This window comes from Salvia miltiorrhiza, chromosome 7 (assembly GCF_028751815.1).
Source record: "Salvia miltiorrhiza cultivar Shanhuang (shh) chromosome 7, IMPLAD_Smil_shh, whole genome shotgun sequence".
NCBI lineage: Eukaryota > Viridiplantae > Streptophyta > Magnoliopsida > Lamiales > Lamiaceae > Salvia > Salvia miltiorrhiza.
The window spans coordinates 11,811,470-11,838,589 of NC_080393.1; the positions used below are offsets into that span (position 1 = coordinate 11,811,470).

Here is a 27,120-nt window from a genome sequence, read left to right on the forward strand (position 1 = left end):
TCCCACTAATTTTAACATATCTTATGCCCCCAACATAAAATACGGATTTATAATCAATATAAATCTTAGTGGTCCAAGATCCAAGTCAATATTATGCAGCCTCTGCTTTGCTGATGACTACAATAATATCACTTAGTAGGCCTCTAAGCCAATTGCAACAACAATTTTGCAATTCTTGGTTGATTAATCCAATTAATCTGCGTCCTTAAATTATTCTTGGTCGCTTTGCGTTCCAAAATGATTTAAGTAAGTCAACCCCATCACACGGTGCCAACCTATGAATGAGCCTTGGCCTTGTAGATTAGAGCATACAATTTTATGTAAATACTCTTGATCGAAAAGGATGGGTTGCTCAGACAATTATGATGGACGACGCGTTTTGTGCTTTCACAAAGACTTATATTTAATGGGGATTTAACATGTGATACTAATTGCTTATATTTAATATTCAATATTAAATAGCAACACAATTACTGGGTGCCGCCTACCCAGGCATACGAAATGCGGACCACACGTATTGGGTGCCGCCTACCCAAGCATAAAAGCGGTCTCTAACTACTATAGTTAAAATAAGCATAAAATCAAATAGCATGCTTATCACAAAACAACATAGAATCTCTACGAATAAAATTCCTTAATCCAATTAAAATTTTATTCTCCAATTAAAATATGGGTTAATCAATTTGTATTAATTCCAAATTAATACAACATTATTATTTCAAAAATAATAATTTCATATATTAATTCAAAATTAATATAAAAACTCATCAATTATTATTATTTCAAAAATAATAATAATTCATGATTTATAAATCAAATTAATGAATTAGTCAATTTATATCAATTCCAAATTAATATAAATATACATTCAATATTATTATTTCAAAATAATAATACTAAATAAAATTCATTAACCTAATTAATTTATATTAATTCCAAATTAATATAAACACACAATGATTATTATTATTTCTAAAATAATAGTAATCAAGATTTATTAATCTAATTAATAAACTTAATTCTGAAATTGGGATTAATATTATTAATTCTAAATTAATAACAGATTTTTTTTTTTTTAAATAGTTTCAGCCCACAAAGGGGCCTTTACATTAAAAAAAATCATAATCCCAGCCTCCAAGGCCCAAGGACTCGCGGCCCAGTAAGTGAACTAGGCCCAGCCGCCCAGCCCAGTGCCCATACCCGGTTCTGTAGCAAGGGTTTGAAGAAGAAGTGCAGCAGCTGCCGCCTCCCTCCAAATCCCGTCAGCCACGCCCGGAGCCCCGCTGCCGGCCTGCCGCCTTTCGCCTGTCAGCCCGCCGCCGCCGCGCACGAAGCAACGACGCCATCAGACGTCGCGCGTCCACGCCGGTCGCGGGTCGAAGCTGCGTCGGAGAGAGGCGTCTTCAGCGGAGGAAGAAGCAGCGCTCTCGACGCGAGCGCGCAGGTCCGCCGCGCGAGACCACCACCGGTGCGACGCCTCTTGCGTCCTCACCGTTTCTCGGCCATTCCGGCAGGAGCTCGAAGCTCCTCGTCGCCGTTCACAGCCCCGGATCCGCCGCCTCCAGCACGCAAGACCTCCACCATCGCCGGGCTCCAAGACCGAGTTGGCGGGTCTGTTAAAGAGTGCAGCGGACGTCGGCTCGAAGCCACGACGCACCGCGACGCAACCAGCGGCAGGTGGTCGGGCGCTGCTCACCGGCGAGCCCCCGAGCCACCGTCGCCGCCTCGTTCATCAAGGTGGTCGGCTTGGATCCGGCGAATGGCCCAGCAAAGATAGCCCAATTTCAGAAAATGGTTTCGAAATTCCTTAATCCCAAATTTCCAAAACTTGCGATTTCAATTTCCAGTTTCAGATTTCTAAAATCACATATTCTTAACCCATAAACAATTAGAACACAATCACAATTGTAAATCGAGCCCCGGGCTCTGATACCACTGTTGGTAATCCTTGACATCATCCAATGATACGCAGCGGAAATAACAGTCAAGGATTAGATCTAGATTTACAATTGATTCATGTGTTGATATTACAAACGTACACAACAATAAAATTAACTTACTCGTTGTGTAGTAAACGTGCATCTCGATTCCTGTGAATTGAATCCACCACTAGAGGTATCCACGTGTATGTCGATTCGATGCAGGAACAATTCCCAGTGCATGTTTCAATCTTCGACAGCTAGGAAATCTCCGATTGAAACCATAGTACTCTCTAGGTGTTTCACAAGCAAAAGCTTCTAATGTTTTCGTATATTTTGATTCGTAAGACCAAGCTCCCTTATTTATAAGCGAAGAAGACAATTCTAAATTGTCTTGTCTTCCTTAGTCAACAATTACGACTAAGGAATTCACACTTGAGTCAACAATTACGACTAAGGAATTCACACTTGAATTGTCTTACTTAGTATTAGAATATATCAAATATATCCTAATCTAGTCCATAATATCTTTCAATCTCCCACTTGGACTAGCATTAGATTAAACACCAAGCACTAACTTTGCACTCTTGAGCGAATCAACAATACACATAAAGTGTGACCCAATAGGCCTCCATTATCGTCACTGTTTTGGCCGTATCTCCTTCGTTACTCGACCGATTGAGACGATTCTCACGGCTTTGGAAAGCTTATTCAGAGGCCCACAACAATCCCGACCGATCCAAATCAAATTTCTAGTCCGTAGAAAAATTACCAGGCAGTTTGACCGGTAATCCACTCACCGAGCAATCTCGCCCTTCGGGCCCGAAGCGGGACTCGGTCGGAACGTGGTTGAAACATCAATCATTGTACGTTCCCCATCACATATGGGTTGAAATTTGAAATTTCAAATTTATTTAAGAGTTAAAAATTGTTGAAATTTTATTTTCACATAACCCTATTTATATATACACATATATTTATCTCATTTAAATTTATAATTTTATATTATAATAAAATGTCAAATATATTTATATGATTGCGTGTCAAAATTTTATGAGTTGACTAGTCTTCACCAGTACAACACAACGTAGGGCGGTCCGGTCATTCCATTCAATCCATTACCATAAGCTTAATTTGGTCAAACAAATGGCTAGCTTCCAACACTCGACACACACACATATAACCACAACATAGCTCGCAGTTTCACAACAATGGAGGAATTCAAATATCTGATTCCCCTTATTCTCACATCAATCCTCTCTCTCATCTTCTTACTATGCTCCATCGTCAAAAGGAAAAAACTGCCCCCATCACCACTAAAGCTGCCTATAATCGGAAATCTACACCAAGTGGGGTCACTGCCCCACCGCGATCTCCACTCCCTAGCCCGGAAACACGGCCCCCTGATGCTTCTTCACTTGGGCAGCGCCCCGGCTCTGATCGTCTCCTCCGCCGACTCAGCCTGCGAAATCATGAGGACTCATGATCTCGTCTTCGCCAGCAGGCCCGCCTACAAGGCCTTCCAGAAGCTTCTGTACGGCTGCAAGGACGTGGCGTCCGCCCCTTACGGCGACCACTGGAGGAGGATGAAGAGCATCTTGGTTCTCCAGCTGCTCAGCAACAAAAGGGTTCAGACTTTCCGATCCATCCGGGAAGAAGAGACGGCCCTCTTCCTGAAGAAGATCCAGGAATCTGCGGGGCCTGTGAATCTGAGTGAGATGTTTAAGAAGCTGAATAACGATGGGGTGTGTAGGGCAGCCTTTGGCAGGAAGTATAGTGAGACCGAGAATGGGAAGAAGTTCCTGCTGCTGCTCTCAGATTTGATGGAGTTGCTCGGGAGCATTGACGTCGGAGATTTCATCCCGTGGCTTGCTTGGATTGGTCGTCTTAATGGCTTCGATAGGAAGCTGGATAGGGTTGCTAAAGGGATGGATCAACTTCTCGAGAGTGTGTTTCAGGAACGCAGTAATGGAGCTCATGGAAAGGATGGAGACAATTTCTTGGATATTTTGCTAGAAATCTACAATGATAAAACTGCAGATGCTTCCATTGATCGAGATGGCATCAAATCATTGATTTTGGTAAGTAGGCTCTCAACTATTACATCATCATATAACAAATGATACGAATGAGTGTGGTGCAGGATGTATTTGTAGGTGGAACTGATACAACATCCACAGCTCTGGAATGGACGATGTCAGAACTCTTGTGACATCCCACGGTAATGGAAAAGCTGCAGCGCCAAGTAAGAGGAGTGGTTGGGCAGGAAGAAGACATCGCAGATGATGATCTAGACAAAATGCATTATCTCAAGGCTGTGATAAAGGAGGCTCTTCGTTGTCATCCACCACTCCCGTTGCTCGTGCCCAGAATAGCAACCAAAGATGTAGAGATAAAGGGGTTCAGCCTCTCAGCTGGTACAGTGGTGATGATCAACGCGTGGGCTATAGGAAGGGACAACACCTCTTGGGACGAACCAGAAAAGTTTATGCCTGAGCGCTTCTTGAATTCTTCGATAGACTTGAGAGGCAGTGACTTCGAGTTGATCCCGTTTGGGGCGGGACGAAGGGGATGCCCTGGGATCACATTTTCTCTTGTTTCTATGGAGCTTGTGTTAGCCAAAATGGTGCACAAGTTTGACTGGAAATTGCCTAATGGGATTGAACCAACAGATTTGGATATGAGTGAGAGCCCAGGAAGTACTGTTCATAGAGCTGCTCCTCTTCTTGCCCTTGCCACTCACACCAAATAATACTCCACTATTCTCCTACGCTTTTTGTTGTATCTTCTTGCTTTGTTTTATCTGTGTATCTACTATACTACTTAATTTATTTTTTGTGAGAATATAAAGTAAATAAAATGATTTTCAGGTGTATGCGAAATAAATAAGTTGATCACATAAAATAATTAGAATTAATTAGTAAATGCATTCAAATTTTTGTAGCATCGCGTGAGTAGATGTTTTTGTGTGAAATTTTTATCATTTTAAATTTTGTGTTATTTATATATTTATTATTAATATTTATTTTAGAAACATAAAGACTGCATCATTATGGACTCCACTCTCAGACATCTGACATCAACATTAATCACTTTACCGTGATCAACACACTTACATTATTATTTGTATTCCATATTTACTATACCATAATTATTACAAGTTATATTTGATTATGTAGATGTTCGTCAATTTTAAATTGATTCAACAAGTTATTACTATATAAGTTTACCAAGAACTGAGTAGTAAAACGAATAAAAGTTCATATATAAACTTTAAACAAATTCGAATAGTTGACATTTGTAAATAGTGAGTATTATAAATACGAGTTTGATATGAATAATAAATTAGTTTTTAACCATGTTTGGGACTGATTAAAGTATATAAGTTCTAAGAGAATTTATAGATTGTATGATTTTCACTAATTTAATATTTTATTATTAATATTTGCTCTTTGTGATTTTCGGGGGTTATTTAGAATAACCAATTAACTATATAGTTTATAAATTAATTTAAACAAGTACAAGAAATTAGTGGCTATTATTATATAGGTTTAGAATGAGAATGAATAGTACAATCTCTTTTAATATAGTTTGAAATGAGTACGAGATAATTTCTGAATGGGTTCGAATAGCTAAACATAGTTAATGGGCACTACTATACGCGTTTGGGACGAGAACAAATAGTAAATTACTTTTTAATCAAATTTGTGATGAATAGGACTATATTTAGAATCTTCAATATGAGAACAAATAGTAAATCACTTTTTAATCAAATCTGAGATGGGTAGAAATCCTACATATATTATAGCAAAATAAATCTTATCCTAAGTGGCATCGTATAATCACTTCATTTTAATTTTTCTCAATTCTCATTCATTCTTATTTATTTATATATTTCTAATCAATTTTTACATTATAGCAAAATAAATCATATCCTACGTGACATCGTATAATCACTGCATTCTAATTTTCCTCAATTCTCATTCATTCTTATTTATTTATACATTTCTAATCAATTTTTACATTTAAACACTATTAAATAATCATATAAATTTATAGATAAATTCTATACTATTAAATAATCGTATAAAACTATTAGATAAAGTCTGTACTATTAAATAATTGTATAAAACTATTAGATAAATCCAACATATCCATTTGATTATCGGAACCCAGTCAAATTAAAAATACATTAGCACTTCGAGGGTCCATTCGTCTGTTTTCAAACGCGTGAAATCCATCCCAACCTCATACCAACTTTTCTTATATATATAAACTCAATGACCAACAAGAACTCATCATGCCTCATAATCCACCTTTTTTTCACCCGAAAAGTTTAACTTAATAAAATGATGAATATCTAAAAAATCATTATATAAATATTTCAACAAAATAAATTCTATCCTACGTGGCATCTAAAGTCATGATATACTTAAAAACTAAATATCTAAAAAATCATTATATAAATATTTCAACAAAATAAATTATATCCTACGTGGCGCCGTATAATTACTCTATTTTAATTTTCTTCAATTTTCATTCGTTCTTATTTTTTTCTAAATTTTTAATCAATTTTCATATCTAAAAAAGATTGATATTTGTATTTTATTTTATTATATAATATTAGTTTAAGTTTATCACACCATACTCACAAATTAATATGTATATATATAATACGTTTATATATAGATGTATTTACTTAAGAGAGGAAGACACGAGTTTTAATAAAAGTTAGTTATGTATTTGATAAGTTGAGAATGAGTCCCACAAAAAGTGAAATTATAAGAGTGATAGTTAGTGAAAGTGGAGAACGAGTCCCACAAAAAGTGAAATTATAAGAATAATAATTAGTAAAATTGTTTCCAAAAATAGGTTAGGAAGATGTTTTGGGGACGAACCAAAATAGGAAAAAAAATGTTTGAGGGACGAAGAGAGTAAATATTATCGATATACGATTAACAGCAGATGCGACACATCAACACATCAATCGTACATCATATCATACTTTAAATTTACATATTTTTTTCTTCTAAAATCTTCAATCTCACATCAACTTTTTATAAACTTCATCAAATGAATATTTATATAAAATTGTATTTCTATTATCACAACCTACATTTAATTGGCGAAAGTGATTAAGATTAATATTATTTTAAATATTGTATTACTAATTTAGTTTGATCATATCAAATTAATTAAAGAAATAATTTATATATAAACTATTTCAGATGTTATAGTAATAAAAATAACATAAAATAATTATAAATGATGACATAAAATGATTTCCGTCGAATTTCGACGGGTTTGACGCTAGTATATCTAAAATCTCCAGTCTTATATCGAACGTTTAATAGTCTTTACTGAATGGAGAACCTCCTATACAAAATGGTATACAAAATGATATACACATGATACGTATTTTTCAATTTTATTTCAATTTCAATACTCCTTCCGTCCTAGCTAGCTTGATCACTTTTTTTTAGTATGGATTTTAAGGAGCTAATATTTAATGTGTTAAATGTGATAGAAGAAAAAGTGAAAAAATGTAATAAATGAAAAACTTTTGCTGTATAAAAAAGTGATCAAGTTAATTGAAACAACCCGAAAAAAAATACTGATCAAGTCAGTTGAAATGGAACGAGTATTTTTTTTGTCTTTACCCATTAGAGAACTACTATAAAATGAATAGATATAAGTATACTCACATTATGTGTTAAATTGGGAATGTTGTGACTTTTAGTGAAGTTATTTTCTTTATTAATATACTCCCTCTGTCTCCCAATAATGAAGACACACTTTCCTTATTGGGTTGTTCCAATAATAAAGACACTTCTAAATAAGGAAATAATTAGGGCTTAATTGTAACTAATTAATTGAACCTTAATTATGGTATAAATTAGTACAAAAGCCCTAATATACTCATTTCAGTTCACCCTCCTCCCTCATTTCTCTTCACTCCCAAACCCGCCGCCCATCTCCTCCCCCTTCTCGGTGAAGGCGCCGCCAGCAGGCCACGACCACCGCCGAACACCCCCTCACCCCTCCACCTGGAGTCGCCGCCGTCCTCATCTCCTCGTCCCTCTGCCGCCCTCTTCATTTCCAGACCTCCTTGTCCCTATGCCGCCCTCTTCATCTCCAGATCTCCTCGTCCCTCTGATGCGTTCTTCTTCTGAATCGTCACCGCCCTCCTCTCCTCGTCCCTCTGCCACCCTCTACCGCCTTAGATCTTCGGTTCGCTATGGTGAGATGAGAATGGAAGAAGAGGGAATTTTCTGGGGGATGAGATGAGAAAGAAAGAAGAGGGAATTTTCTGGGGGATGAGATGAGAAGAAAATAAGAGGGAAATTTCTGGAATTAAGTGGGAAGAAGAGGGAATTTAGTGGGAATTTAGAAGGGAAGAAGAGGGAATTTTTGACTCCGCCAATTTTTATTTTTTGCAATTTTTTATTTTGGAATGGGAATAGGTTTGTTTTGGAATGAGAATTGTTTGTTCTTTGCCAATTTTCAGAATTTCGAATTCACAAATTTGCTAAAGCTTCATCAAGTCTACACTTAATTTGCAATTTTGGTGCTTATTTTGAATCAATTTTTGGTGCTAAAATTTTTGGACCAGAGATGGGAATTTTATGGAAAAACTTTGAATTGAAGCAGTTGTGAGGACTGTGGTGGTGATGATTGCGGCCGGTGGTGGAAGGAGCAGCGGCGGCGGCGGCTCTTCGCCATCGACCGTCCGACTGAGGGAAAGAGAGAGAGGACGCACGAGGGGGAGGGGCAGTGGGTGTTCGGCGAGAGAGATGGAGTGGAGAGAGAATAGAGAGGCCAGGGAGATGAAGGTGGTTGGCGGTAGCAACTCACCGGAGGCAGGTGGCGGTGTGACAGGGGTGAGAAGGAATGCGGCGAAAGAGAGGGGCGTGAACGTGTAAGGAAGAGGGGAGAGACAGATGCAGAGAGAGAGAGAATTGGAGATGTTCAAAAAACATCGTAACAATTAATTTTGCAAAAAATAAATAAATTAAATTAAATAAAAAACTCAAATTTTATTAATTTAAAATTTTATATTTTCAGAATAAATTTAAAATAGAAGTAAATAAAGTCCCAAATTAACTCCTTAATCAAATACACTAATGATGTGGGCCACAACACTTTATTCTATAAACTAGCTCGCCTTAACCTCCGTGCCCAAATGAAGTGTGTCTTCATTATTGAGACGGAGGGAGTACTATTTTATAATTTTACTAACATTACGAAGCAATAATTCCCACGGGCACGGGCTATAAACTAGTATATAAACTACTCCCTCCGTCCCGTTATTCATGGCACGTGCCTTTTCGGCACGGAGATTAAAGAGTGTAGAATTAAGACATTACTGCTGAAATAAAAATTTTATTGAAAAGAAAGAAAGTGCTTTTCAAGGTCAAGATCACGGGATGAAACCATTGGTGGTAACCCAAGTTTTCCCGCGTGATTTCCCATGCTCATAATGAGGGATCCATCAGAGGAGCAAAGACCAGCAGCAAACTCCAATACCAACCAGAGAAGATATTAAGCTTATCGCAGTGAAGACACTCCTGCTAGCATCTACCGGACAAATCACGACAAGCAAGGACCGCCAAGTGTGACTACCCAAACTTTGGAAACCTTCCCAACACCCGGACAGCAGGACCAAAAGAACCAGATTAACAACCCAAACAAACACAAACCAGTGCCCCAAGGAGACCAAGCTGGACCAAAGAAGTAAGAGAGGCAAGAAAGTGCGAAAGGGAGAAGTCATCACACCAGACAGGCAGAATCACTAACAAACAAACGAAACAAACAAAACGCAAGCAAGAAAAGGGGAGAGGAACACCCAAGAAAGAAGAACACCTCAATTGACAACCCGAATGTAAGGAAGTTGCCGCCTGTCATCCTTCACCAACTGTAGGATATCCGGGATCGTAAAATTCCAATAGCCTTCCTCCGCTACAGAAGAAGCCAAACAATCCGCAACCCGGTTCCCTTCCCTGTAGATGTGAGTGATAATAAAATGAAAACCAGCAAGGGAAGAGAGAACCTTACGCCACCGGCTGAAGAACCTCCAAGGAACCGTGTCTGACCGAGAACTGAAAAGATCCACCAAATAAGCGCAGTCAGTCTCGATCCAAACGTGTCTCCAACCATGATTGACAGATTGCTCCAAAGCAATGATGAGGGCAAGCAGCTCTGCCTCAAAAGCCCAACCACGTCCAGCAGAGAAATGAAAACAACCCAGAACGCTAGAAGAATCTCTGATAACTCCACCAGCGTGAATCAGAGGAGGGGATCCATGAACCGAGCCATCAATATTGATTTTGCGCCAAGGAGTCGGAGGCGGAATCCAGAAAACATAAACAAAAGAGGTCGGGCGACGAGGTCTGCTTGGCACCCCAAGACCATGAAGAATCAGTAAGTCCTCAACAGAGTTAGCCATCTCACCAGAACATAATTGGGAAGTTTCCAAAATAAAAGATTTGATCTGGATCGAAAGTGCCCTCTCAGAGACAGAAGCCGCATCAAATACAACTCTGTTACGAATATTCCAGATGCTCCAAATTGTGGACATAACACCCATTCGCCAAAGATTTACAATCTGCTTGCTAGTCTGCACCTTCATTGCCCAGAGAAGCAGACTCCCAATGTCGTGAATCAACGGACTATCCACCCTGAACCAGCCGAAAAGGGAGCGCCAGATTTGTCGAGCAAAAGTACAGTCCCAAAAAAGATGATCAATATCCTCATTCGCATTCCGGCAGAGAGGGCACCAGCCCGGACCAACCAGCCCCGAACGACGAAGAGAGCTAGCAGTCGCAAGACGCCCCAGAATCACCCGCCAAGTGACAATGGAACGCCGCATTGGGATAAACGGAGCCCAGATCCACTTACCCCAATCAACGGTCGGAAAGCAGGGACGAATATGATCCGAAACAAGCGACGCGGAGACCTCACCAAAATGAGAATGGGTCCAAGCTCTTCGATCCTCTCCCTCGCTAATAGGAACCGAGACAATATCAAAGGCAATATCCGGAAAGATCTGCAAAAAATTCAAAGTAAAGTGCCAGGAATAATCAAAGTAGTAATCCGAGATCGGCTGCAAAAGAGCATGATGAAAAGTATCCGGAATGCCGATTCTATCAACCAGACGATACCCTAACCAGTTATCAGTCCAAAAAAGAATAGTAGAACCAGAACCAATAGAACAATGAGTGTCGCTGACGAGAGTCTGGATAGCAGCTCGGGTGCCCAACCAAATCGTAGAAGAGAACCAAGGGGAGCGAGGTCTTAGGCACGCATCCAGATAGCGTTGGCGAAACAACTGAAAACCCATCGAGTCCGCAGTAATCAGCAACCAGCCTAACCTCAACATGAAACTCTGGCTGATGTGTGTAAAGGATTTCACATTAAGCCCACCCTGAGTCTTGGGGGCGCAAACTCGATTCCAAGCCACAGATGACTTAGGCCTAGAAGTAGTGCAGCCAGTCCAAATAAACGACCGACAAGCTCTATCCAAATCATGAAGAAGCTTAGTTGGCCAACGATATATCAGCATACTGTGAACAGCCGCGCTCTGAATGACTGAAGTGACGAGGCAAAGACGGCCCGCCATAGATAACTGCATGCCCTGCCATCTAGGAAAATGGGCGATGATGCGATCACGAGTGCTGATAAGACGGGCAGCAGAAGCACGACCAGCAAAAATGGGGACTCCCAAATAGATAAAAGGAAGGGAACCAGTTGAGAAACCCAGATCCCGCTGTAGTCGACGTCTCAGCTGAACAGAAACACCTTTGCCAAAGAAAACCTTGGATTTGGCCTTATTGCAGAACTGTCCAGAAACCAAAGCATATATATGAAGAATCGATTCAATCATCCTGCAGCTGCGCCAAGTAGCTTTACAAAAAAGTAGGACATCATCAGCATACAGGAGATGAGCGGGAAAAAGCAAAGAGCGGGACATCCTCATACGGGCAATGAATCCCCTATCAGCAGCGTCCGAGAGCATACTACTCAGGACCTCCTCCGCCAAAGCAAACAGAACCGGAGACAAAGGGTCTCCCTGACGAACCCCTCGAGAGCAACCAAAGTAACCATGCTGCTCTCCATTAAAGAGAACCGAAATTCTGGCAGATTGAAAAATAACTCTAATCCAGTGTCTGAAAGTCTGAAGGAAACCAAAGCAATCCAGCACAACCTCCACAAAATCCCAATTCAGGGTATCGAAAGCTTTCCGAATATCTACCTTAAGAGCCATGTTCCTCCCTTGAATTGAGCGCTCCATGCAATTCACTCCTTCAGAGGCCAGCAGAATACATTCCTGTATAGAACGCCCAGAGATAAACCCAAACTGATTGGCCGAGACAATAACAGCAGCTATCTCGTTCAACCTAGAGGCAAGAATCTTGGTGATGACCTTGAAAAGGAAATTTCCCAACACAATAGGTCGGAAGTCAGAGACAAGAACCGCATCAGTCTTCTTTGGGAGAAGGCAAAGCAAGTTGGAATTAAGGCCCTGGGGAAGATAGCTATGAGTGAAGAACCGACGAACGGCAGCAATAAGGTCCTCCCCAACCACCTCCCACGAATGCTTAAAGAAAGCGCCGTTAAACCCGTCTGGTCCAGGGGCACTATTCATATCCATGGAGAAGACAGTCAGCCGAATATCCTCAGCAGAGGGAGTAGCAACGAGCATGTCAGACTGGGCAGGGGAGACTGAAGCTGGAATGTAACCGGAAATCCAAGATCTATCCACCGGCGGAGAAATCGGCTCCGAAAAGAGATCCTCATAAAAATGAATCACATGGGCCGCCATGACACCCGGGTCCTCCGAGATAACCCCATCAATATTAAGCTTCTTAATATTTTGATTGGAACGACGCCACTTAACCATAGAATGGAAGAAGCGAGTGTTCCTATCTCCATCAGAAAGCCAAGAGACCCTACTTTGCTGCCGCAGATGCTCAGACTTACGCAGAAGGACCGATCCAATGCGAGCTTGCAAGTTAACCTCTTGATCAAAGAGCTCATCTGTATACCCTCGTTCGTCAATATTCTCCTGAAGTGAACTCAGATCCTGCTGAAGATCGGCGAGGGTAACATTGTAATTCCCAAAAGTGTCCTTATTCCAAGTCTTGAGAGTCGGGCGAAGACGTTTCAGCTTTTTCATAACCCGAACCATCGGGCAGAGACAATCCAGCGGTTGGGACCAAGAAGCACGGACCTGATCCAGAAATCCCTCATGTAAGCACCACATATTAAGGAAACGAAATCGACGACCCTTGGGGGGAGTAGCCGTGTCCTGGCATTTCAACAGAATGGGGGAGTGATCGGATCCAAGTCTAGGAAGAACCATCGAATTGATAGAGTACCACATATCTTCGAAAGCTTGAGAGAAAAGAGCACGGTCCAGGACCGATTCAATCGGGGAAGGAAATCTCCGACGGTCAGTCCATGTGAAAAACGGACCCGAAGAGTCCGGCTGGATCAAGTTATGTTCATCAATGAAGGCCCTGAACTCAGTACAAGGGGTAGAAGCAGGGACACGTCTTCCCCTCCGCTCATGGGCCCCTAAGATAGCATTAAAATCCCCAATTATAAGGAAATGACCCACAATAAAAGGAATCATATCTAACCAAAGCTGGCGACGCTCAACATAGTTACAAGAAGCATGAGTGAAAGCCAGAGTGCAATCAATCCCCATAATAGTACACTGAATGACCACCACCTGAGCAGAGGAAAAAACAACCGTCGGCACTAAAGCGGGGTCAGCAAACACCCAAATATTGGAGCGCCGTCTGTCCCGTGAATTTTGCTGCACCGGAGCGAGATGTAAAGAATGCCAAAAAGAACTTGGGATCCCAGAGAACCGTGTCTTAGGCTCGAAAATACCAAGAAAACACGGTTGATAAAGGTTGCAGTAGTGTGAAAGAAGAGCCATAGAGGAAGAGATGCCTCTAATATTCCATGCTAAGATATTCATTGAGAACCGAAAGAGAAGCCATCCTCCTGAAGAGGAACACTAAAATCATCCACATCTTCATCTCCCCACCGTTTAGTAGAAGCCCGAATCGAGATATTTGACATACACTGGAGAGCGCCAGCAGTGGAGGAATCAATGGTGAAATTCTGGATAGAAGCACCAGCAGATTGAGCTGCTGAAACTTTGTCAAGGAAAACATTTGGCTCAGGGGATCGGCCTCTTCGGGCGACCATCACAGACTTCATTCCTCCACCAGGTTTCCTGGGAGGGTCTAAAGAGATACCGCTTGTTGAGGAGGAGCGCCCACCCCGTCCACCCCGGCCTTGAGGGAGAGGCGGTCTAGCAGCCGAAGCCTTCTTCGGATGAGGAGAATGTGGTCCGAGGCTACGGTTTGAATTCGACGAGAGGGTACCAGATTGATGTGTGATCGCCATCTGACAATGATCAGGCCGAGAAGAAGGGACATTGTTCTTGTCAGCCATGTAACCTGTGGTCTGTTCTTGAGAATGCACCTGGTCAGTATTCAGATCCTCCGGGTTTAATCTGCTCTGACTATCCTCATAACTCTGCTCTGTCCCCATGCACCGGTCGGTCCTCCAGGATTGCTCTGTGGAACTGTCGATGCCATCTTCAAGCATCTCAAACTTGTTGGATGTGGCAATACCTGAAGTAACAGTCCTCGAATTGTGATCGGCCTCAACAGCAATAGTCACCGATTTCTGAGGGACCGCCGCATTCCTCACCTTCGCGTCGTTATCCTCCGTAGGTCGAGGCCGCCAGATCGAGCGACTTCTCGCTCGCAGACGTCCCGACTTGTTCCTGCGTCCCCTACCACGTCGGCCGGTAGCCTCATTCGAAGTATTAGTCGGAGAAGACGGCTCTGTCGCATTGTCATCAGCCTCCGAGGAGAGCTTGCGACAGTAATCTGTAGAATGTCCAATAGAAGAACAAAGACAACAGAAAAGAGGCATATCCTCATATCTAAATTCAATTTCGAACGTGTCATCGTCACATTTCACATCAATAAACGAAGGGTTATCAATAGCAACATTTAAATCAACAAGTACTCTAGCAAATTGCCCTACGGACCCTCTAGCAGATAGCCCATCAATAAGAAGAGGAGTACCGACATGTCGAGCAATACCAGTTAAAACCTCAGGGTGCCAGATCTCATGGGGTAAATTGAAAATACGAACCCATACCTGAGCCATGGAGGATTCCAGCTTGTACGGGTTGAAATTCGGAGTCCAGGCTTGTAGAACAAGAATCCCGGCACGCAGACGCCAAGCATTCCTAGCAAAAGCAGTAGCAAAGTCTTCTTGTGACGAGAATTTTAACGTGAAAAAACCCTTACCGAGAGGTATCACTTCCCAGTAAGATGAGGGATTCCAAATTGCCGAGAGTTCCAAGTGAAGGTCAGCGGCGAATCTCGGTGATTGACCTTTTTTTAGTAGAATCCGGCCGTGGATAGCATGTTGAAAGGACTTGATTTGACGCATTCGGAAAGCCGAGGATATAATGAGACAAGGCCGATCTTCAACCATAGTCGGCTTCAAGACCGCGAAGTCATGCGCCGGAACATCGGGAGGTCGCCCAGAAGCAACCCTAAGGGATTCGGCAAACGTCTTCCCTTTAGGTCGGGGCTCTTGTGTATGTTGCTGCTCATCCGACCGAGCTCCATGAGGAGCAAAGTCCTGAACCGCTGTGGAGGCAACGATCAAAGAGTCCGTGGGGGGAAGACCCTGAGAAAATTTATCAGATTCCACAGCCGCCGTCGTCGCCTTCACGGAAACCCTAGTATTGATATCCGCCGTCGAAGTTGAAAAACCTTGAGATTGCGCAGCAACGTTATTCGCAAAGAAACTCCCGTCGAAAACCGTCTCCGGCTGGTCGGCAGAAACTCCATGCAGCAAATTCAACGGATCCCTATCAAAGTACGCCGTGGTAGAAGTCGTAGAACTATCAGACAAACACAAATGAGAAACCCTTGATTGAAAGCACGCAATTTCTTGAACTTCCGGGAATAAGGAACCATCCCTAATTGCAGCCGCGTCAATGGAAAGAGGGGCAACCTCCGTCGCAGGAAAGCAGGTACTTTTCGCGTTGATAACATGGTTGGAGAACACGATCCCATTGGTGACAGCACGTAAGGGGAGAACATCCGCCAAGGGTTTTCCCAACGTGGGGAACTCGATGATGGAAAGAGCAGTCATCTCGCCGGCCGGAGAAAACCAAAGCCGGCCGGCCGGACACGAGAACAGATAGCTGAAGCTAACACAGAATTTTTGAAGACAATGTTTAGCAACTACTAATAATTCTGAACTGAGATTGCCCCAAAACCTTAGTGGGACAATTCGTCGAGCAGCTTGCCTGCACAAATAGGAATTTCCCCTAAAATTCTTCTTCTTCCCCACACACCACCACCAATTTCACACTTCTGCAATTCAAATTCAGCGGAGCTCACAAAATTGTGGCAATTTTCTGGCTGGGGTTGTTCACTCTAATCAAATCACTAGAATCGTAATAACCCAAAGTTTGAAATTCTCAAATGCTAATTGCCCCAAAATATAGCGAGCAAGTTCCTCTAAAGCAGCGAAAATGGAAGAGATAGAACACAAGTACACCGAAGTCAACGGGCTGAAACTTCACACGGCGGAAATCGAAAGCGTCTCTTCGCCGGCGGTGGTTTTCCTACACGGATTGCCGGAAATATGGTACTCCTGGCGACACCAGATGATCGCCCTCTTAGAGATCTGGAGAAGTGCAGCAGAGTGTACCCTGAGAAAGAGCCCGAGAACTCCTACGATGAGCTCAGGCACGACGTCATCCTCGCCGTAGCCACCGCACTGTGCAGTGGCAGCAACGACGCCAAATTACATATTTAGTGTTGTTTTAATTAAACTTGAATTACTATTAATTAAATAATCCTTTCCATCTCCCCCATGCTAAATTCAACACAGACAGTGAAGCATCGCCGGAGCCGCTGACTTTCCTTTGTCTCCGGCGCTGCCGACTTCCCAAAATCCAGCACCCCCTCTTGAATCCACATATCCATAAACCAAAATCCCCAAAATCCCCAAACCCACAAAAGCAAAAAAACCAAGAATAATTCGATCTAAGATCCTCCTTTAAAATAATGACGCTTGAGATCTCAGAGACCGCTCCGGATGCCATCGTGATGAAGGTCTTTTATCCTCCGGTTGGAGATGAAGGTCCGCCTCGTGAGCCATCTCCTTGGTGCTGCTGTCGTCTGTGAGGAGAGGCAACATCTCCAGTGGCGTGGGTGGAGAGGCGACGGTGTAATAGAGAAGGCGGCGGCGGGGATAGTGCAGGGGCGATGGAGGTCGCAGCAGACAGATCTGGCTGTGGACGGCGGTGGACAGATGTGGCAGCGGAGAAATCTGGCTGGCCGACGGACGGCAGTGCCACTACTAGGGTTCGGACGGTGATGGCTGGGAGAGGGAAAGGTGGGAGAGATGGGGAGAAAGACCGATGGGTGTGGAGAAGGAGAAGAGAGAGAGAGAGAGAGAGAGAGAGGCAGAGGGTAGGATGAGGGAGAGAGTAAAGTGTATTGATTAAGAATTTTAATTAAGCCCTAATTATGGCCCAAAAAGGAAACATGCCATGTTACTTGGGACAGCTCAAAAAGAAATACAAGACATAAATAATGGGACAGAGGGAGTAGTATATATATATAGGGAAGGACTAAAATAAATACACTTCTTAAGATATAAAATAAGAATCATTTTCAACCCTTAGATCATCAAAATCTATGGTTGATTCATCATCTTGTTGGATGAATTCATGGTCGTAAGTTTGAATCCTAAAGGCAGCAAAAATTTATTTTTCACAATTCATACTTTTATACCGCGAATTCATACGTTTTCTACATAAAATTTATACTACATCTTAGTTCTTATTTCTTATTTTAAGAGGTGCTTTCACGGTAGCCCTTTCCTATATATATATATATATATATATATATATATATATATATATATATATATATATATGCTTATTATTTCACCCATTTCGACTTTTCTCACTTTGCTGCCGCACGCCATAACGTCGGGGTCCCATTTTACACACTGGCCCGTCGCACACCGTTGTGACGCTGTCCACCAGACTGAGCGTCATCTCCACATAATCTGTTAACTGTTCCGGCGCCGGAGGACCAAGTTCAGCCCACTTAAGGTACACCAAGTTAAAATTAACTATAGAGCTTTCATTTGTAACATGCACGTGAGCTCAGATTAACATGGAGTAATAAAAATAATGTCTCAGTAAGGCACAAATCAAGGCAATATCATAAAATTCACATTTAGCAACTGCCAAAGTCAATATCCTCATCTATGAATACTTATTCTTTTTGTTCTTTTCTTGAGCTCATATGACATTTCTCTAGCAACTAACTCATCTACTTCATCATTAAGATTCATCATATGACATTCTCCTACAAAATAATGAAGAATTAAAACTAACAAATGATCATATGTTTAGTAAATAATTGAAATGAACAGACAAGAGTCAACCTACAAATTCAACTCCATCTTTCTCCTTCTCCTGATTCTTCTCCTTTAACCTTCTTGCAAACTTCAACAATTATATTATCACAATTAGATTGGAAGTCAGCAAATCAAATCTTAGAGTGGAAATCTTTTTATCAGTTTCATCTATCAAAGCAATTACTACATTATTAGTTATTCGTTTAAATTTAAATGATAAAATATACAATTGAATACCTGACTGCTTTGAAGATCTTTTCATATTCTGAAATTGTTCAACAAGCTGATCAATGTATCTATGAAATTCTGAAGCATTGAATATATCAATATCCTCATCATTTTTCCTCAACTTGCGCAATCTTTCCAAATGCATGTGAGTGATAACACTCAAATCCCTTTGTAACAACAAAAAGGATTCATGCAGGCGCTACAAAACATAATACAATATAATAAAATCTTATTACAACACAACAAAATATAGTGAAAGTAATGAAAGTTACATCTTTTGCCATTTTTCTAATTTCCAAATCAGACTTCTCATTAACAGGCAGCTTGTACATGATAAACTGCCCATCTTCTTCATGAACAACATAATCACGAGCAGCATCACTAGCTTTCGTCTCTTGGGATTTGGGTTTTGCACTCACGGGATACAATGCACTATCTACCCAGTTTCCAACCCCAAAAACACTACCTGCTGAACACTAAGCCTCTAACCTATCTTTCAATTTCTTTGAAGTCCAATGTTGGATTAAAGGCAATGTGGATGGCTCCGCTACCCCCAACCACATAAGTCGATGCAAATACAGAAGTGGGATGATAAGAAGACACCCACCAACATACCTCATTGGATAAGACTTTAAAGCAGTACACAACTTTTCAAGGACATATTTAGACCAATCCAAGGTAGAAATCCTATCAACATCAACTAATGACCTAAATGTCGATAGGTCAATTACTTGATTCAAAGTAGGGGTCAAAAAAATTGACAAACTATACAACACAAATAACCTCTTAAAATCATCCCCGCCATCAGCAAATGAACTCCCTCTAAGAAGTTCAAATGCCTTTGAATGACAAAAAGAGGTTAGACCACATCTATTTTTAAACTCATCAAGACATTCAATTGCACGCTTATCATCCTTATCAAAAAGTAAAACATTGTTACCATCATTCCTAGGTAACAAGAACACATCCTGAACATCATCAACAGTCAAAACAATTGTTTTACTGTTTGAAAAGCTTAAAACCCTACTAGTTGGATTGAAATTTGTATAAAACCAATTCATTTTACCCCATGGTATATATTTCAAATCATGCATAGCTAACAAACCCCCAAACCCTATAGACTTAACAGCTTCTCGCTGTACTTCATTCAAATTATCAATGACCTGACACAAACTAGCAGGTCTACATTTAATGATAGGGGCTGATGATGAATGAGTTTCTCTGTAAATAAATAAAACAAGCAAACAAACACACAAATAAACAAATAAACAAAAAAACAAATAAATAAACAAAGCAAAGTTAAGTAAAACTCTCACTGTGCCATTTTGCTTTTCTTTTTCCTTTTGTGCTCACTAGTATTACCCTCTGCTTTTCTTTTCCCCTTTTGCGGACTAGGATTATTCTTTCTGCGCAAATAAGACTTTTAGTAATAGTAAATAAGACTTTACTTAATAGCAAGTAACACTTAAATATCATTCGAACTACATTTAGTACACAAAATATGAAGGACATGTAGCATCTTTTTGAAACAATTACCTCATAGAAACCATAAGTTCTTTCCCGCTAATTGGAGAAGGACATGAAGCATCTTCATCACTCTGCTCTATCCTCATTATATAAACAATAACAAACACAAATGGGATTAGAGTAGGGCCTTGAAGAAATAATTCGTACACAAAAGTATCATGTACAAATAACAAAAGTCATATTTGCTATTCAATAAAATTACATTTACAAATGAAAAGTCTCATTTGTAAACAAGTTTAGAGTTGAAGAAGCGGACCTGTAGCAGGAAGTATCGGAATGTGTATGAGATCGGACCACAAGGAACAAAAGGCAGAGGCGCAGCCGGAGACGATGAACGGCGTAAACTCGACACATGAGAAAAGGGTTTTGTTGTGAACGTCGACGCAGGACGAAGGGGTTAAATAAGACATACACAAAAAGCACAGAGGAATGGCCGGAGATGAAGCACAAGATTGAGGCGTATATGAAGCTGAAGACGATGAGGGTTTTGAGCACAGCACAAAGGAAGGGTTGAAGACAAATTTTCGGCACAGACGAAGGGTTGAATGAATAGAAACAAGTTGAAAGGATTGAAAAGATATATATGTATCGAGTCAAAAAAGCATGTTGGGTCAACCCATGACCTGGCCGTATCTTTCCAGCCACCGGACATAAGTTTTTGTGATAAACCAATGTGTGCAAATGTTGTGTGTGCAAACAAAATAAGATGAAACAACTAAAGGAAATAAATTTATTTTGAAAAGTAATGAATTTAAGAAAATGAAATTTTCACTATCAATGGAATTTGAACCCTGAACCACGAATTCATTCAACAAAGTCATAAATCCATCTTAAATCTTCATAATTTAAGGGTTGAAAATAATTCCTATTATATAGAATATATATTTCAACTAATATGAACTACTCTTTGTACAAATATATGCATATATATATATATATATATGTGTGTGTGTGTGTGTATGTATATGTATCTACTTTGTTTGAGATAGCAATAATATTAAAATAAAAAGAATTCGATTGATACACGAACAATATTGTCTATAAAATACAACCATATCAATCTATTGTCAATATTACATCATCAGATTCCTCACGATATTATAAAATTCAATGAACTATTTTGAAGTAGAAAACCGATAGTGGGGAAACAAGGAGGAAAATCATTTACACCACATTACATTCTGCTATTTATTCCGTCAAATGAAGAAATGCTGCTAGCACGTACACAAACATGACCTTAACGGCTTATATGCAACAAATCAATCTTCAACCACATTCGCCTTCCAAAGACTCCAAACACAGCACACGATACGATATTCGATAGTCTTTGAAAAATAGTTACGACTGATGAGCTTGCAACGCACCTTGTAAATTTTTCACTGCACTATCGTAGTTCACGAATCCCATGAACCAGAATTCGTGATTGTCCACAGAAATGATCTGGATGTATTTCTCAACTGGGTTTGTTTTGCTTGTTGAAGCATTAACCGCTTTCAGTTGCTGCAACGTGATAACCACCTGCATGAATGACCAATATGTACCGTTGGAGATGCACATAGAAATATAAAAGTTAGATGATATCCGATAGAGTCGAGGGTAATATTAGGCAATAAAAGTACTCTATTAATGCAGATCAAAAGCAGCAGCTGAAAAATAATGAAAGAACAAGAAAACCTCAAAAGAGTTCTCATGACTATCCAATCAAAACCATCGAGTTGTACTCATAATTATTCTTCTATGCTCTACCAAGAAAAGAGGACTTATATAAATATTTAACAAAGGTACAAGCATGTGAAGTTGGAAGAAAGTTCGAGTTTGACAGGCCACTCCCCTCTCTGTCGCAGAAAAACTTGATCTGCAACTTTGTCACTCCACCACTGTATCTATGATGACTTAGCCTAAATAGTATGGGATAAATATAATACTTCCTCTGTCCCACTAAGCATGGCCGCTTATTTTTGGGCACGGTTATTAAGAAGAGTGATTAAAGGGTTAAAGTGATAGAGAGTAGTGGAGCCCACAACTTTTAGTGAGATAAAGCGGTTTCCTTTTTTGGAAGTGGGCATTTGTAATGGGACAACCCAAAATGGAAAGTTGGCCATGTTAAATGGGACGGAGGAGTAGAATTGACGCTCAAAAATCTACAATTCTGGAACTACTTGTGTGAGAACACAAAAATTACAGAAGTTGAGCAATTCCTTAAAAAAAAAAAAAAAAAATATCACGAACATACATATATTCTGGCACAGTTTTAAACTAGTATAGGAAGCCAAATCGGCTAGATTTTCTATCAAATATGACAACATGCCGATTCATATGCTTGGAGTGTTTAAGAGAAAACAAAACCTGATAATTCATAACCGAGTCAAACGTATCACCAAGATCTTATCATGTACTCCCTCCGTCCGCCAAGATTATGGCAATTTGCTTGGGCACGGGATTTAATAAAATTGGTGATTATTTTGATGTAGTGGAGAAAGGATCCCACCACTTTATGAGATGAGTGGTTGAGATTGAATTTTGAGTGTTTTTTTTGTAAATAAAGAGTGTTAGTAAGGATAAAATATTAAAGAGGATGGTGGGACCATTGCCTTAAAAGGAAAGTGACATAATCTTGGCGGACGCCCGATATAGTAATTGTGACATAATCTTGGCGGATGGAGGGAGTATTTTATATGGTTTCATCATGTTACGTCATTTGGTCAGACCGGGATGCAGTAAGAGCATTCCCAGCCAAGTGAGACTTTTACTAATATTATTAATATTGTTGGTATAATAAACCATAAATTAACCGACACAAGATCTGTAATTAATCAAATGACTATTGTATGACAAGTGCATATACAAGAATAAGGTCCCATTCTTGTTTGTACAAATGAAAATGGGGGCTACATAGATTTTGGAGAAGGCTCATTTCATGTGATTGCAATGAAATGAAACTACAGAAGAATCACTCTAATGATTTCCTCCATATTGGCTAGTTTACAACAGAAAATGTATGTGAGAGAGAGAAATAACTCAAATACATAACAAACAGATGCATGTTTCATGAAAGGGAGCAATGAAAAATCTATCGCATACCTTGTAATAGCTCCAACGAACCTCCTCTGATTCAGGAACCTTGTATGAAAGAGGATCATCACTGCAAAATGCTACTTTTGCAGTTGACAAATAGATTACTCCAGCAACAGGACCCGCAGAAGTAGATAAGTAGCATCCATAATACTTCAGTAACTTTTCTTCTGGGGCATTTTCAAATGTATTCTGAAAGACCTTTTCATATCCACCTTCTGCCAAAACCTTGGTGCCCCGTGCTATCCTTCCAACAGCAGCATCTGTGATACTTGGTCCTGTTTTCACTTATTTAAGCAAATATTTATCAGAAACTAGTTAGGTGGTCGATTACAACCCCAATTTTTGTCAGATATTCTCCAGTGAGAACCAGTACAACAACTTATTATAACATTTCAAAATTGTTGAATGCTTATCTTAAACGCCTTATAATTATCAAATGATATAACAGTCATGGGGGCAGCCAAGCTTATATATTTAACTTTAAGACGTGAGTTCTAGGAATTTAGCTGAGCTCAGCAGTTTTATTTTAAGAGTCTTCTAGCCAATTTAAAATGAGTGAGTCGGGAAACCACTTTCATCATTGAGTGAACTACAACTTCTATTCAAGATAGAAACTAACAAATCCACAAACTTGAGTGTTATCTTAAAAATAATTAATAGTTCACTGAGCTACTAAACTCCCAGTGAATATAAGATGTATTCACTCCATGGGCTTGATCTCTAAGAGCATAAATGGTTATTTCTAGGCTTCTAAGTTGTCCCCATGCAATTTTCCTGCAACTGAATGCAAATCATGAACTCGTGATCCTATTAAAATTATAGATTCTAGATCACTCAATAAAAAGAAAGAAAAAACAAAAAGAAACGGGAAGGGTTCCAAACAGACAAATCCTTGGTTCTACCAGGACCTTGGTAAGTTAGCTTTTACTCCAACATAAGCATATGATCAGGTTAGGTCCATGTCCAGTACGACACAACCGAGATGATTGGTAAGTTAGCTTTTACTCCAAAATAATCATATGATCAGGTTAGGTCCATGTCCAGTACGACACAACCGAGAATTAATTAAGTTATTTCATTAATTGTTATTTTATTTAATTCAGCTTATAGTTTTATCTAATTAAGGGTTATTTTGGGCCAGTCTTGTGCTAGACTGACTGTAGGCTTAAGTATTATATCTACTAGTTATTATGGCCAGAAATAGGCACAAGGTCACCAAATAATATGTGCTTCATAAAAATTCAGAAATTGCAAAACTTAACAGTGATAAGATACGGCCGCTAAAACCATATGCACATTACTTTGGGATACGAAAAATTTATCTCAATCTTTCTAATATCTTAAAATGATATATCCTGATTCTTCAATTTGAGAAAGAAGCAGCATATATTACTTTTAGGTTAAGAGATGTAACCTATAAAATAGTCAAAGACTCATACAATCGATCTTACCAGCAGCAATTCTCAACTCAAATCAAACGGTGGTGGTGACTAAGAATTCACATAAAATCATCATCAGAATCTGAAATTAAAAGAAAGAGAATACTCACAGTTCTGCCACATGTTCCCAGCCAAGTCTTCAGCCTTCTTAGAGGCTTCGGCAGCCTTCTTTCCCCATTTACCCAACACATCCTTCACCTTCTCCACATTATCTATAGGGGAAAATAAAGCATAAATTTACAAGCGTGTATCAGTAAGGAGAAAAAACAGAAGAGGAGAATGAACGGCCATACTCTTGATCGGAGAGGGGGGCACAGGATCGGTGGAGACGAAAGGGTTTGAACCGGTGGTGGCGGCGTGAGTGGGGGCGGAGCTCCAAGTATCGGCTACTGGAGCGACGTCGTCCGGCTCCAGTTTCGGGTAGGGAGCATACTCGGCTGCATCAGTAGCAGCGGCGGTTTCAGAGTTGGATTCTTTGGGGTGGATTTGGGTTTGGGTTGTGTTTGATGGATTTGGTGTCGAATCGGAACTCATTATCGAGGATTTGCTGATGCAGTCTAGAATTTTGGTGAGAGAATTTTGATGGAGTGATGGTAGGGACTGCTTATTAATAATCGATACGAAGTAAAACGATCCACGTCCTGCTTGTGGTGTGCTGGTTAATGTTTAAAAAATTGAATCTATCATTACTCAATTTTTATTTTGTTTTTGAGGAAAAAAGGAATATACTCCTTCCGTCTATGAAAGAACTTCCTAGAAGTGAGTGTCACAGGTTTTAAGAGAATTTCCTAGAAGTGAGTGCCACGGGTTTTAAGAAAAAATATTGTTGAATGTATTGAAAGTGAATAAAAGATAGTTGAGTGTATTGGGAGTGGTGAAAAGGTGTTATAATTAATATTGAGAGTTGTGAAAAGTGAAAAGTAAGATGATTATAAGTGGTGGGGTATAGTCCAAAAATAGGTAGGAAGTTCTTTTGTGGACGTCCCCAAAATGAAAGATAGAAAGTTCTTTCGTGGATGGAGGGAGTATTAATTAATGTTGGATTGAATAATATCTCAGAAGATATGACAAAAAATTCATGCTAGATCATTATATTTTGAAGAAGATTAGTAGTCAATTTAACTAGCTCATGATTAATGTTGGATTGAATAATATCTAGAAGTTATGACAAAAAAATCATGCTAGATCATTATATTTTGAAGAAGATTAGTAGTCAATTTAACTAGCTCATGTGTAATTTTATTTATCTTACGCCGTATATGACATAAATCGAACACTACATACTTCCTATCATTCTAAATTTTTTCCACAAATCATCGAAAAGAGACTCAGACCTATTATAATTTTCATGTAGTACATATATAGTCAGAAGTGTATCCGATAACATGATAATTGGGCTGATATCGTTCTAAAGACAATCTAATACCTAACATCATAGCATGGAGTTTTCTCATGGGAACCGTGACCACGTTGTCCTACTAACCTCAACAATCACCTTCTCCATGTAGGCATTAATAATGAAGTCAATACTAATACACCTTATGTCTCTCTGAAACGCAATGTCAACGTCCATTCTAAATAGCCCCTTCTTTGACTGCGTCCAAACACCATCACCCTAGAGAGGTAGAAAAAACAATGTGTGATTGCCAATTTAGCCCTAACCTCTTGAAACTAAGAGAGCATCGATTTAGTCCCAAGAACATGTGTCTAGCATCACCAACCCCCTCATTGTGCTTAGGGATGGCAATAGGTCAGATCTAGACCGGATCATGTTTTGTCCAAATCTAGATCCAAATTTTCTTATTTATGTCCAGATTAGAGATGGCAATGGATCCTGGACCTGGTCCAAATTCGTGGATCCAGATCCGTTTTTTAGGGTTTGAATCTCAATTTTTTAGACCCGCGGATCGATCTAGATCATGTTTACTTTTTTTTTCTTTTTTTTTTTGTATTTTATTTTTACCCTTTCTTTTTTAGGTTTTATTTTGCTGGTTTTGTTTCCTTTTTTCTTGTTTTTGTTTTTACGTTTTTTCCCTGTTTTCTTTTTATTGCTTTTCTTTCGCGTTTTTTTTTTCTTATTTTACTATTTTTCTTTTGCATGTTTTTTATATATTTTGGTTTTTTTTCTTCTAGTATTTTCTTTATTTTTTGTTTATTTTTTTATTTATTATTTTTCTTTTGCATTTTTTTATATATTTTTGTGAAAATGTACTCTCTCCGTCCACAAAATAGAGTCCCGATTCTCCTCTTTTTTTCCACAAAAAAGAATCATGTTTCACTTTTTTTGACAAATTTACCCTTTCTTGGCTTATCTATTTACTTGATTTGCCATTTATGGACCCACAACAACAAATTCTAAATATCCTAATTAACTCTTAATCCACTGCTTAATTAAATCTCTGATGCGGCCTTCTCTAGTTTGCCATTTGTTCCGCCTC

The 27,120-nt window shown here is 39.8% G+C and overlaps 2 protein-coding genes and 1 pseudogene across 8 annotated transcripts; 1 reads left to right on the top strand and 2 right to left on the bottom strand.

The window, feature by feature from the left end:
• Positions 1–3,068: 3,068 nt before the first annotated feature.
• Positions 3,069–4,805, top strand: LOC130992599 (cytochrome P450 71A8-like; annotated as a pseudogene).
• Positions 4,806–18,172: 13,367 nt separating this feature from the next.
• LOC130992636 (uncharacterized) lies at positions 18,173–21,051 on the bottom strand. Of its 7 annotated transcripts, none has more exons than XR_009091312.1 (7): positions 20,425–21,051; positions 20,178–20,244; positions 19,958–20,047; positions 18,914–19,862; positions 18,651–18,840; positions 18,445–18,501; positions 18,173–18,361 (listed from the first exon to the last, which is right to left on the bottom strand). XR_009091312.1 is itself a non-coding variant. In XM_057917357.1 (6 exons), the coding sequence occupies exons 1-5, from the start codon at positions 20,576–20,578 to the stop codon at positions 18,449–18,451; spliced, it is 522 nt and encodes a 173-aa protein (XP_057773340.1). In that variant the 5' UTR covers positions 20,579–21,031; the 3' UTR covers positions 18,173–18,361; positions 18,445–18,448. The 7 variants fall into 7 exon arrangements, 3 of the variants coding, with proteins under 3 accessions (XP_057773340.1, XP_057773341.1, XP_057773339.1); XR_009091313.1 differs by having other exon boundaries at positions 18,441–18,501; XR_009091314.1 differs by having other exon boundaries at positions 18,173–18,501; positions 18,651–18,808.
• Positions 21,052–21,160: 109 nt separating this feature from the next.
• Positions 21,161–25,364, bottom strand: LOC130992658 (GEM-like protein 1). The gene is made up of 4 exons (XM_057917394.1): positions 24,976–25,364; positions 24,793–24,894; positions 23,250–23,527; positions 21,161–21,686 (listed from the first exon to the last, which is right to left on the bottom strand). Exons 1-4 carry the CDS (start codon positions 25,214–25,216, stop codon positions 21,507–21,509), a joined length of 801 nt encoding a protein of 266 aa, XP_057773377.1. The 5' UTR covers positions 25,217–25,364; the 3' UTR covers positions 21,161–21,506.
• Between the last annotated feature and the right edge of the window lie 1,756 nt (positions 25,365–27,120).

Coding starts and splice junctions, on each gene's coding strand:
- LOC130992658 (XM_057917394.1), bottom strand. CDS start 25,216: ATGAGTTCCGATTCGACACCAAATCCATCAAACACAACCCAAACCCAA. Junction 24,895..24,975: donor GCCCCCCTCTCCGATCAAGA/GTATGGCCGTTC, acceptor TTTCCCCTATAG/ATAATGTGGAGAAGGTGAAG. Junction 23,528..24,792: donor TGGGAACATGTGGCAGAACT/GTGAGTATTCTC, acceptor TGCTTAAATAAG/TGAAAACAGGACCAAGTATC.
- LOC130992636 (XM_057917357.1), bottom strand. CDS start 20,578: ATGTCTTATTTAACCCCTTCGTCCTGCGTCGACGTTCACAACAAAACC. Junction 20,048..20,177: donor GAACTTATGGTTTCTATGAG/GTAATTGTTTCA, acceptor TTATTTGCGCAG/AAAGAATAATCCTAGTCCGC. Junction 18,502..18,650: donor AAGATCTTCAAAGCAGTCAG/GTATTCAATTGT, acceptor TAATTGTTGAAG/TTTGCAAGAAGGTTAAAGGA.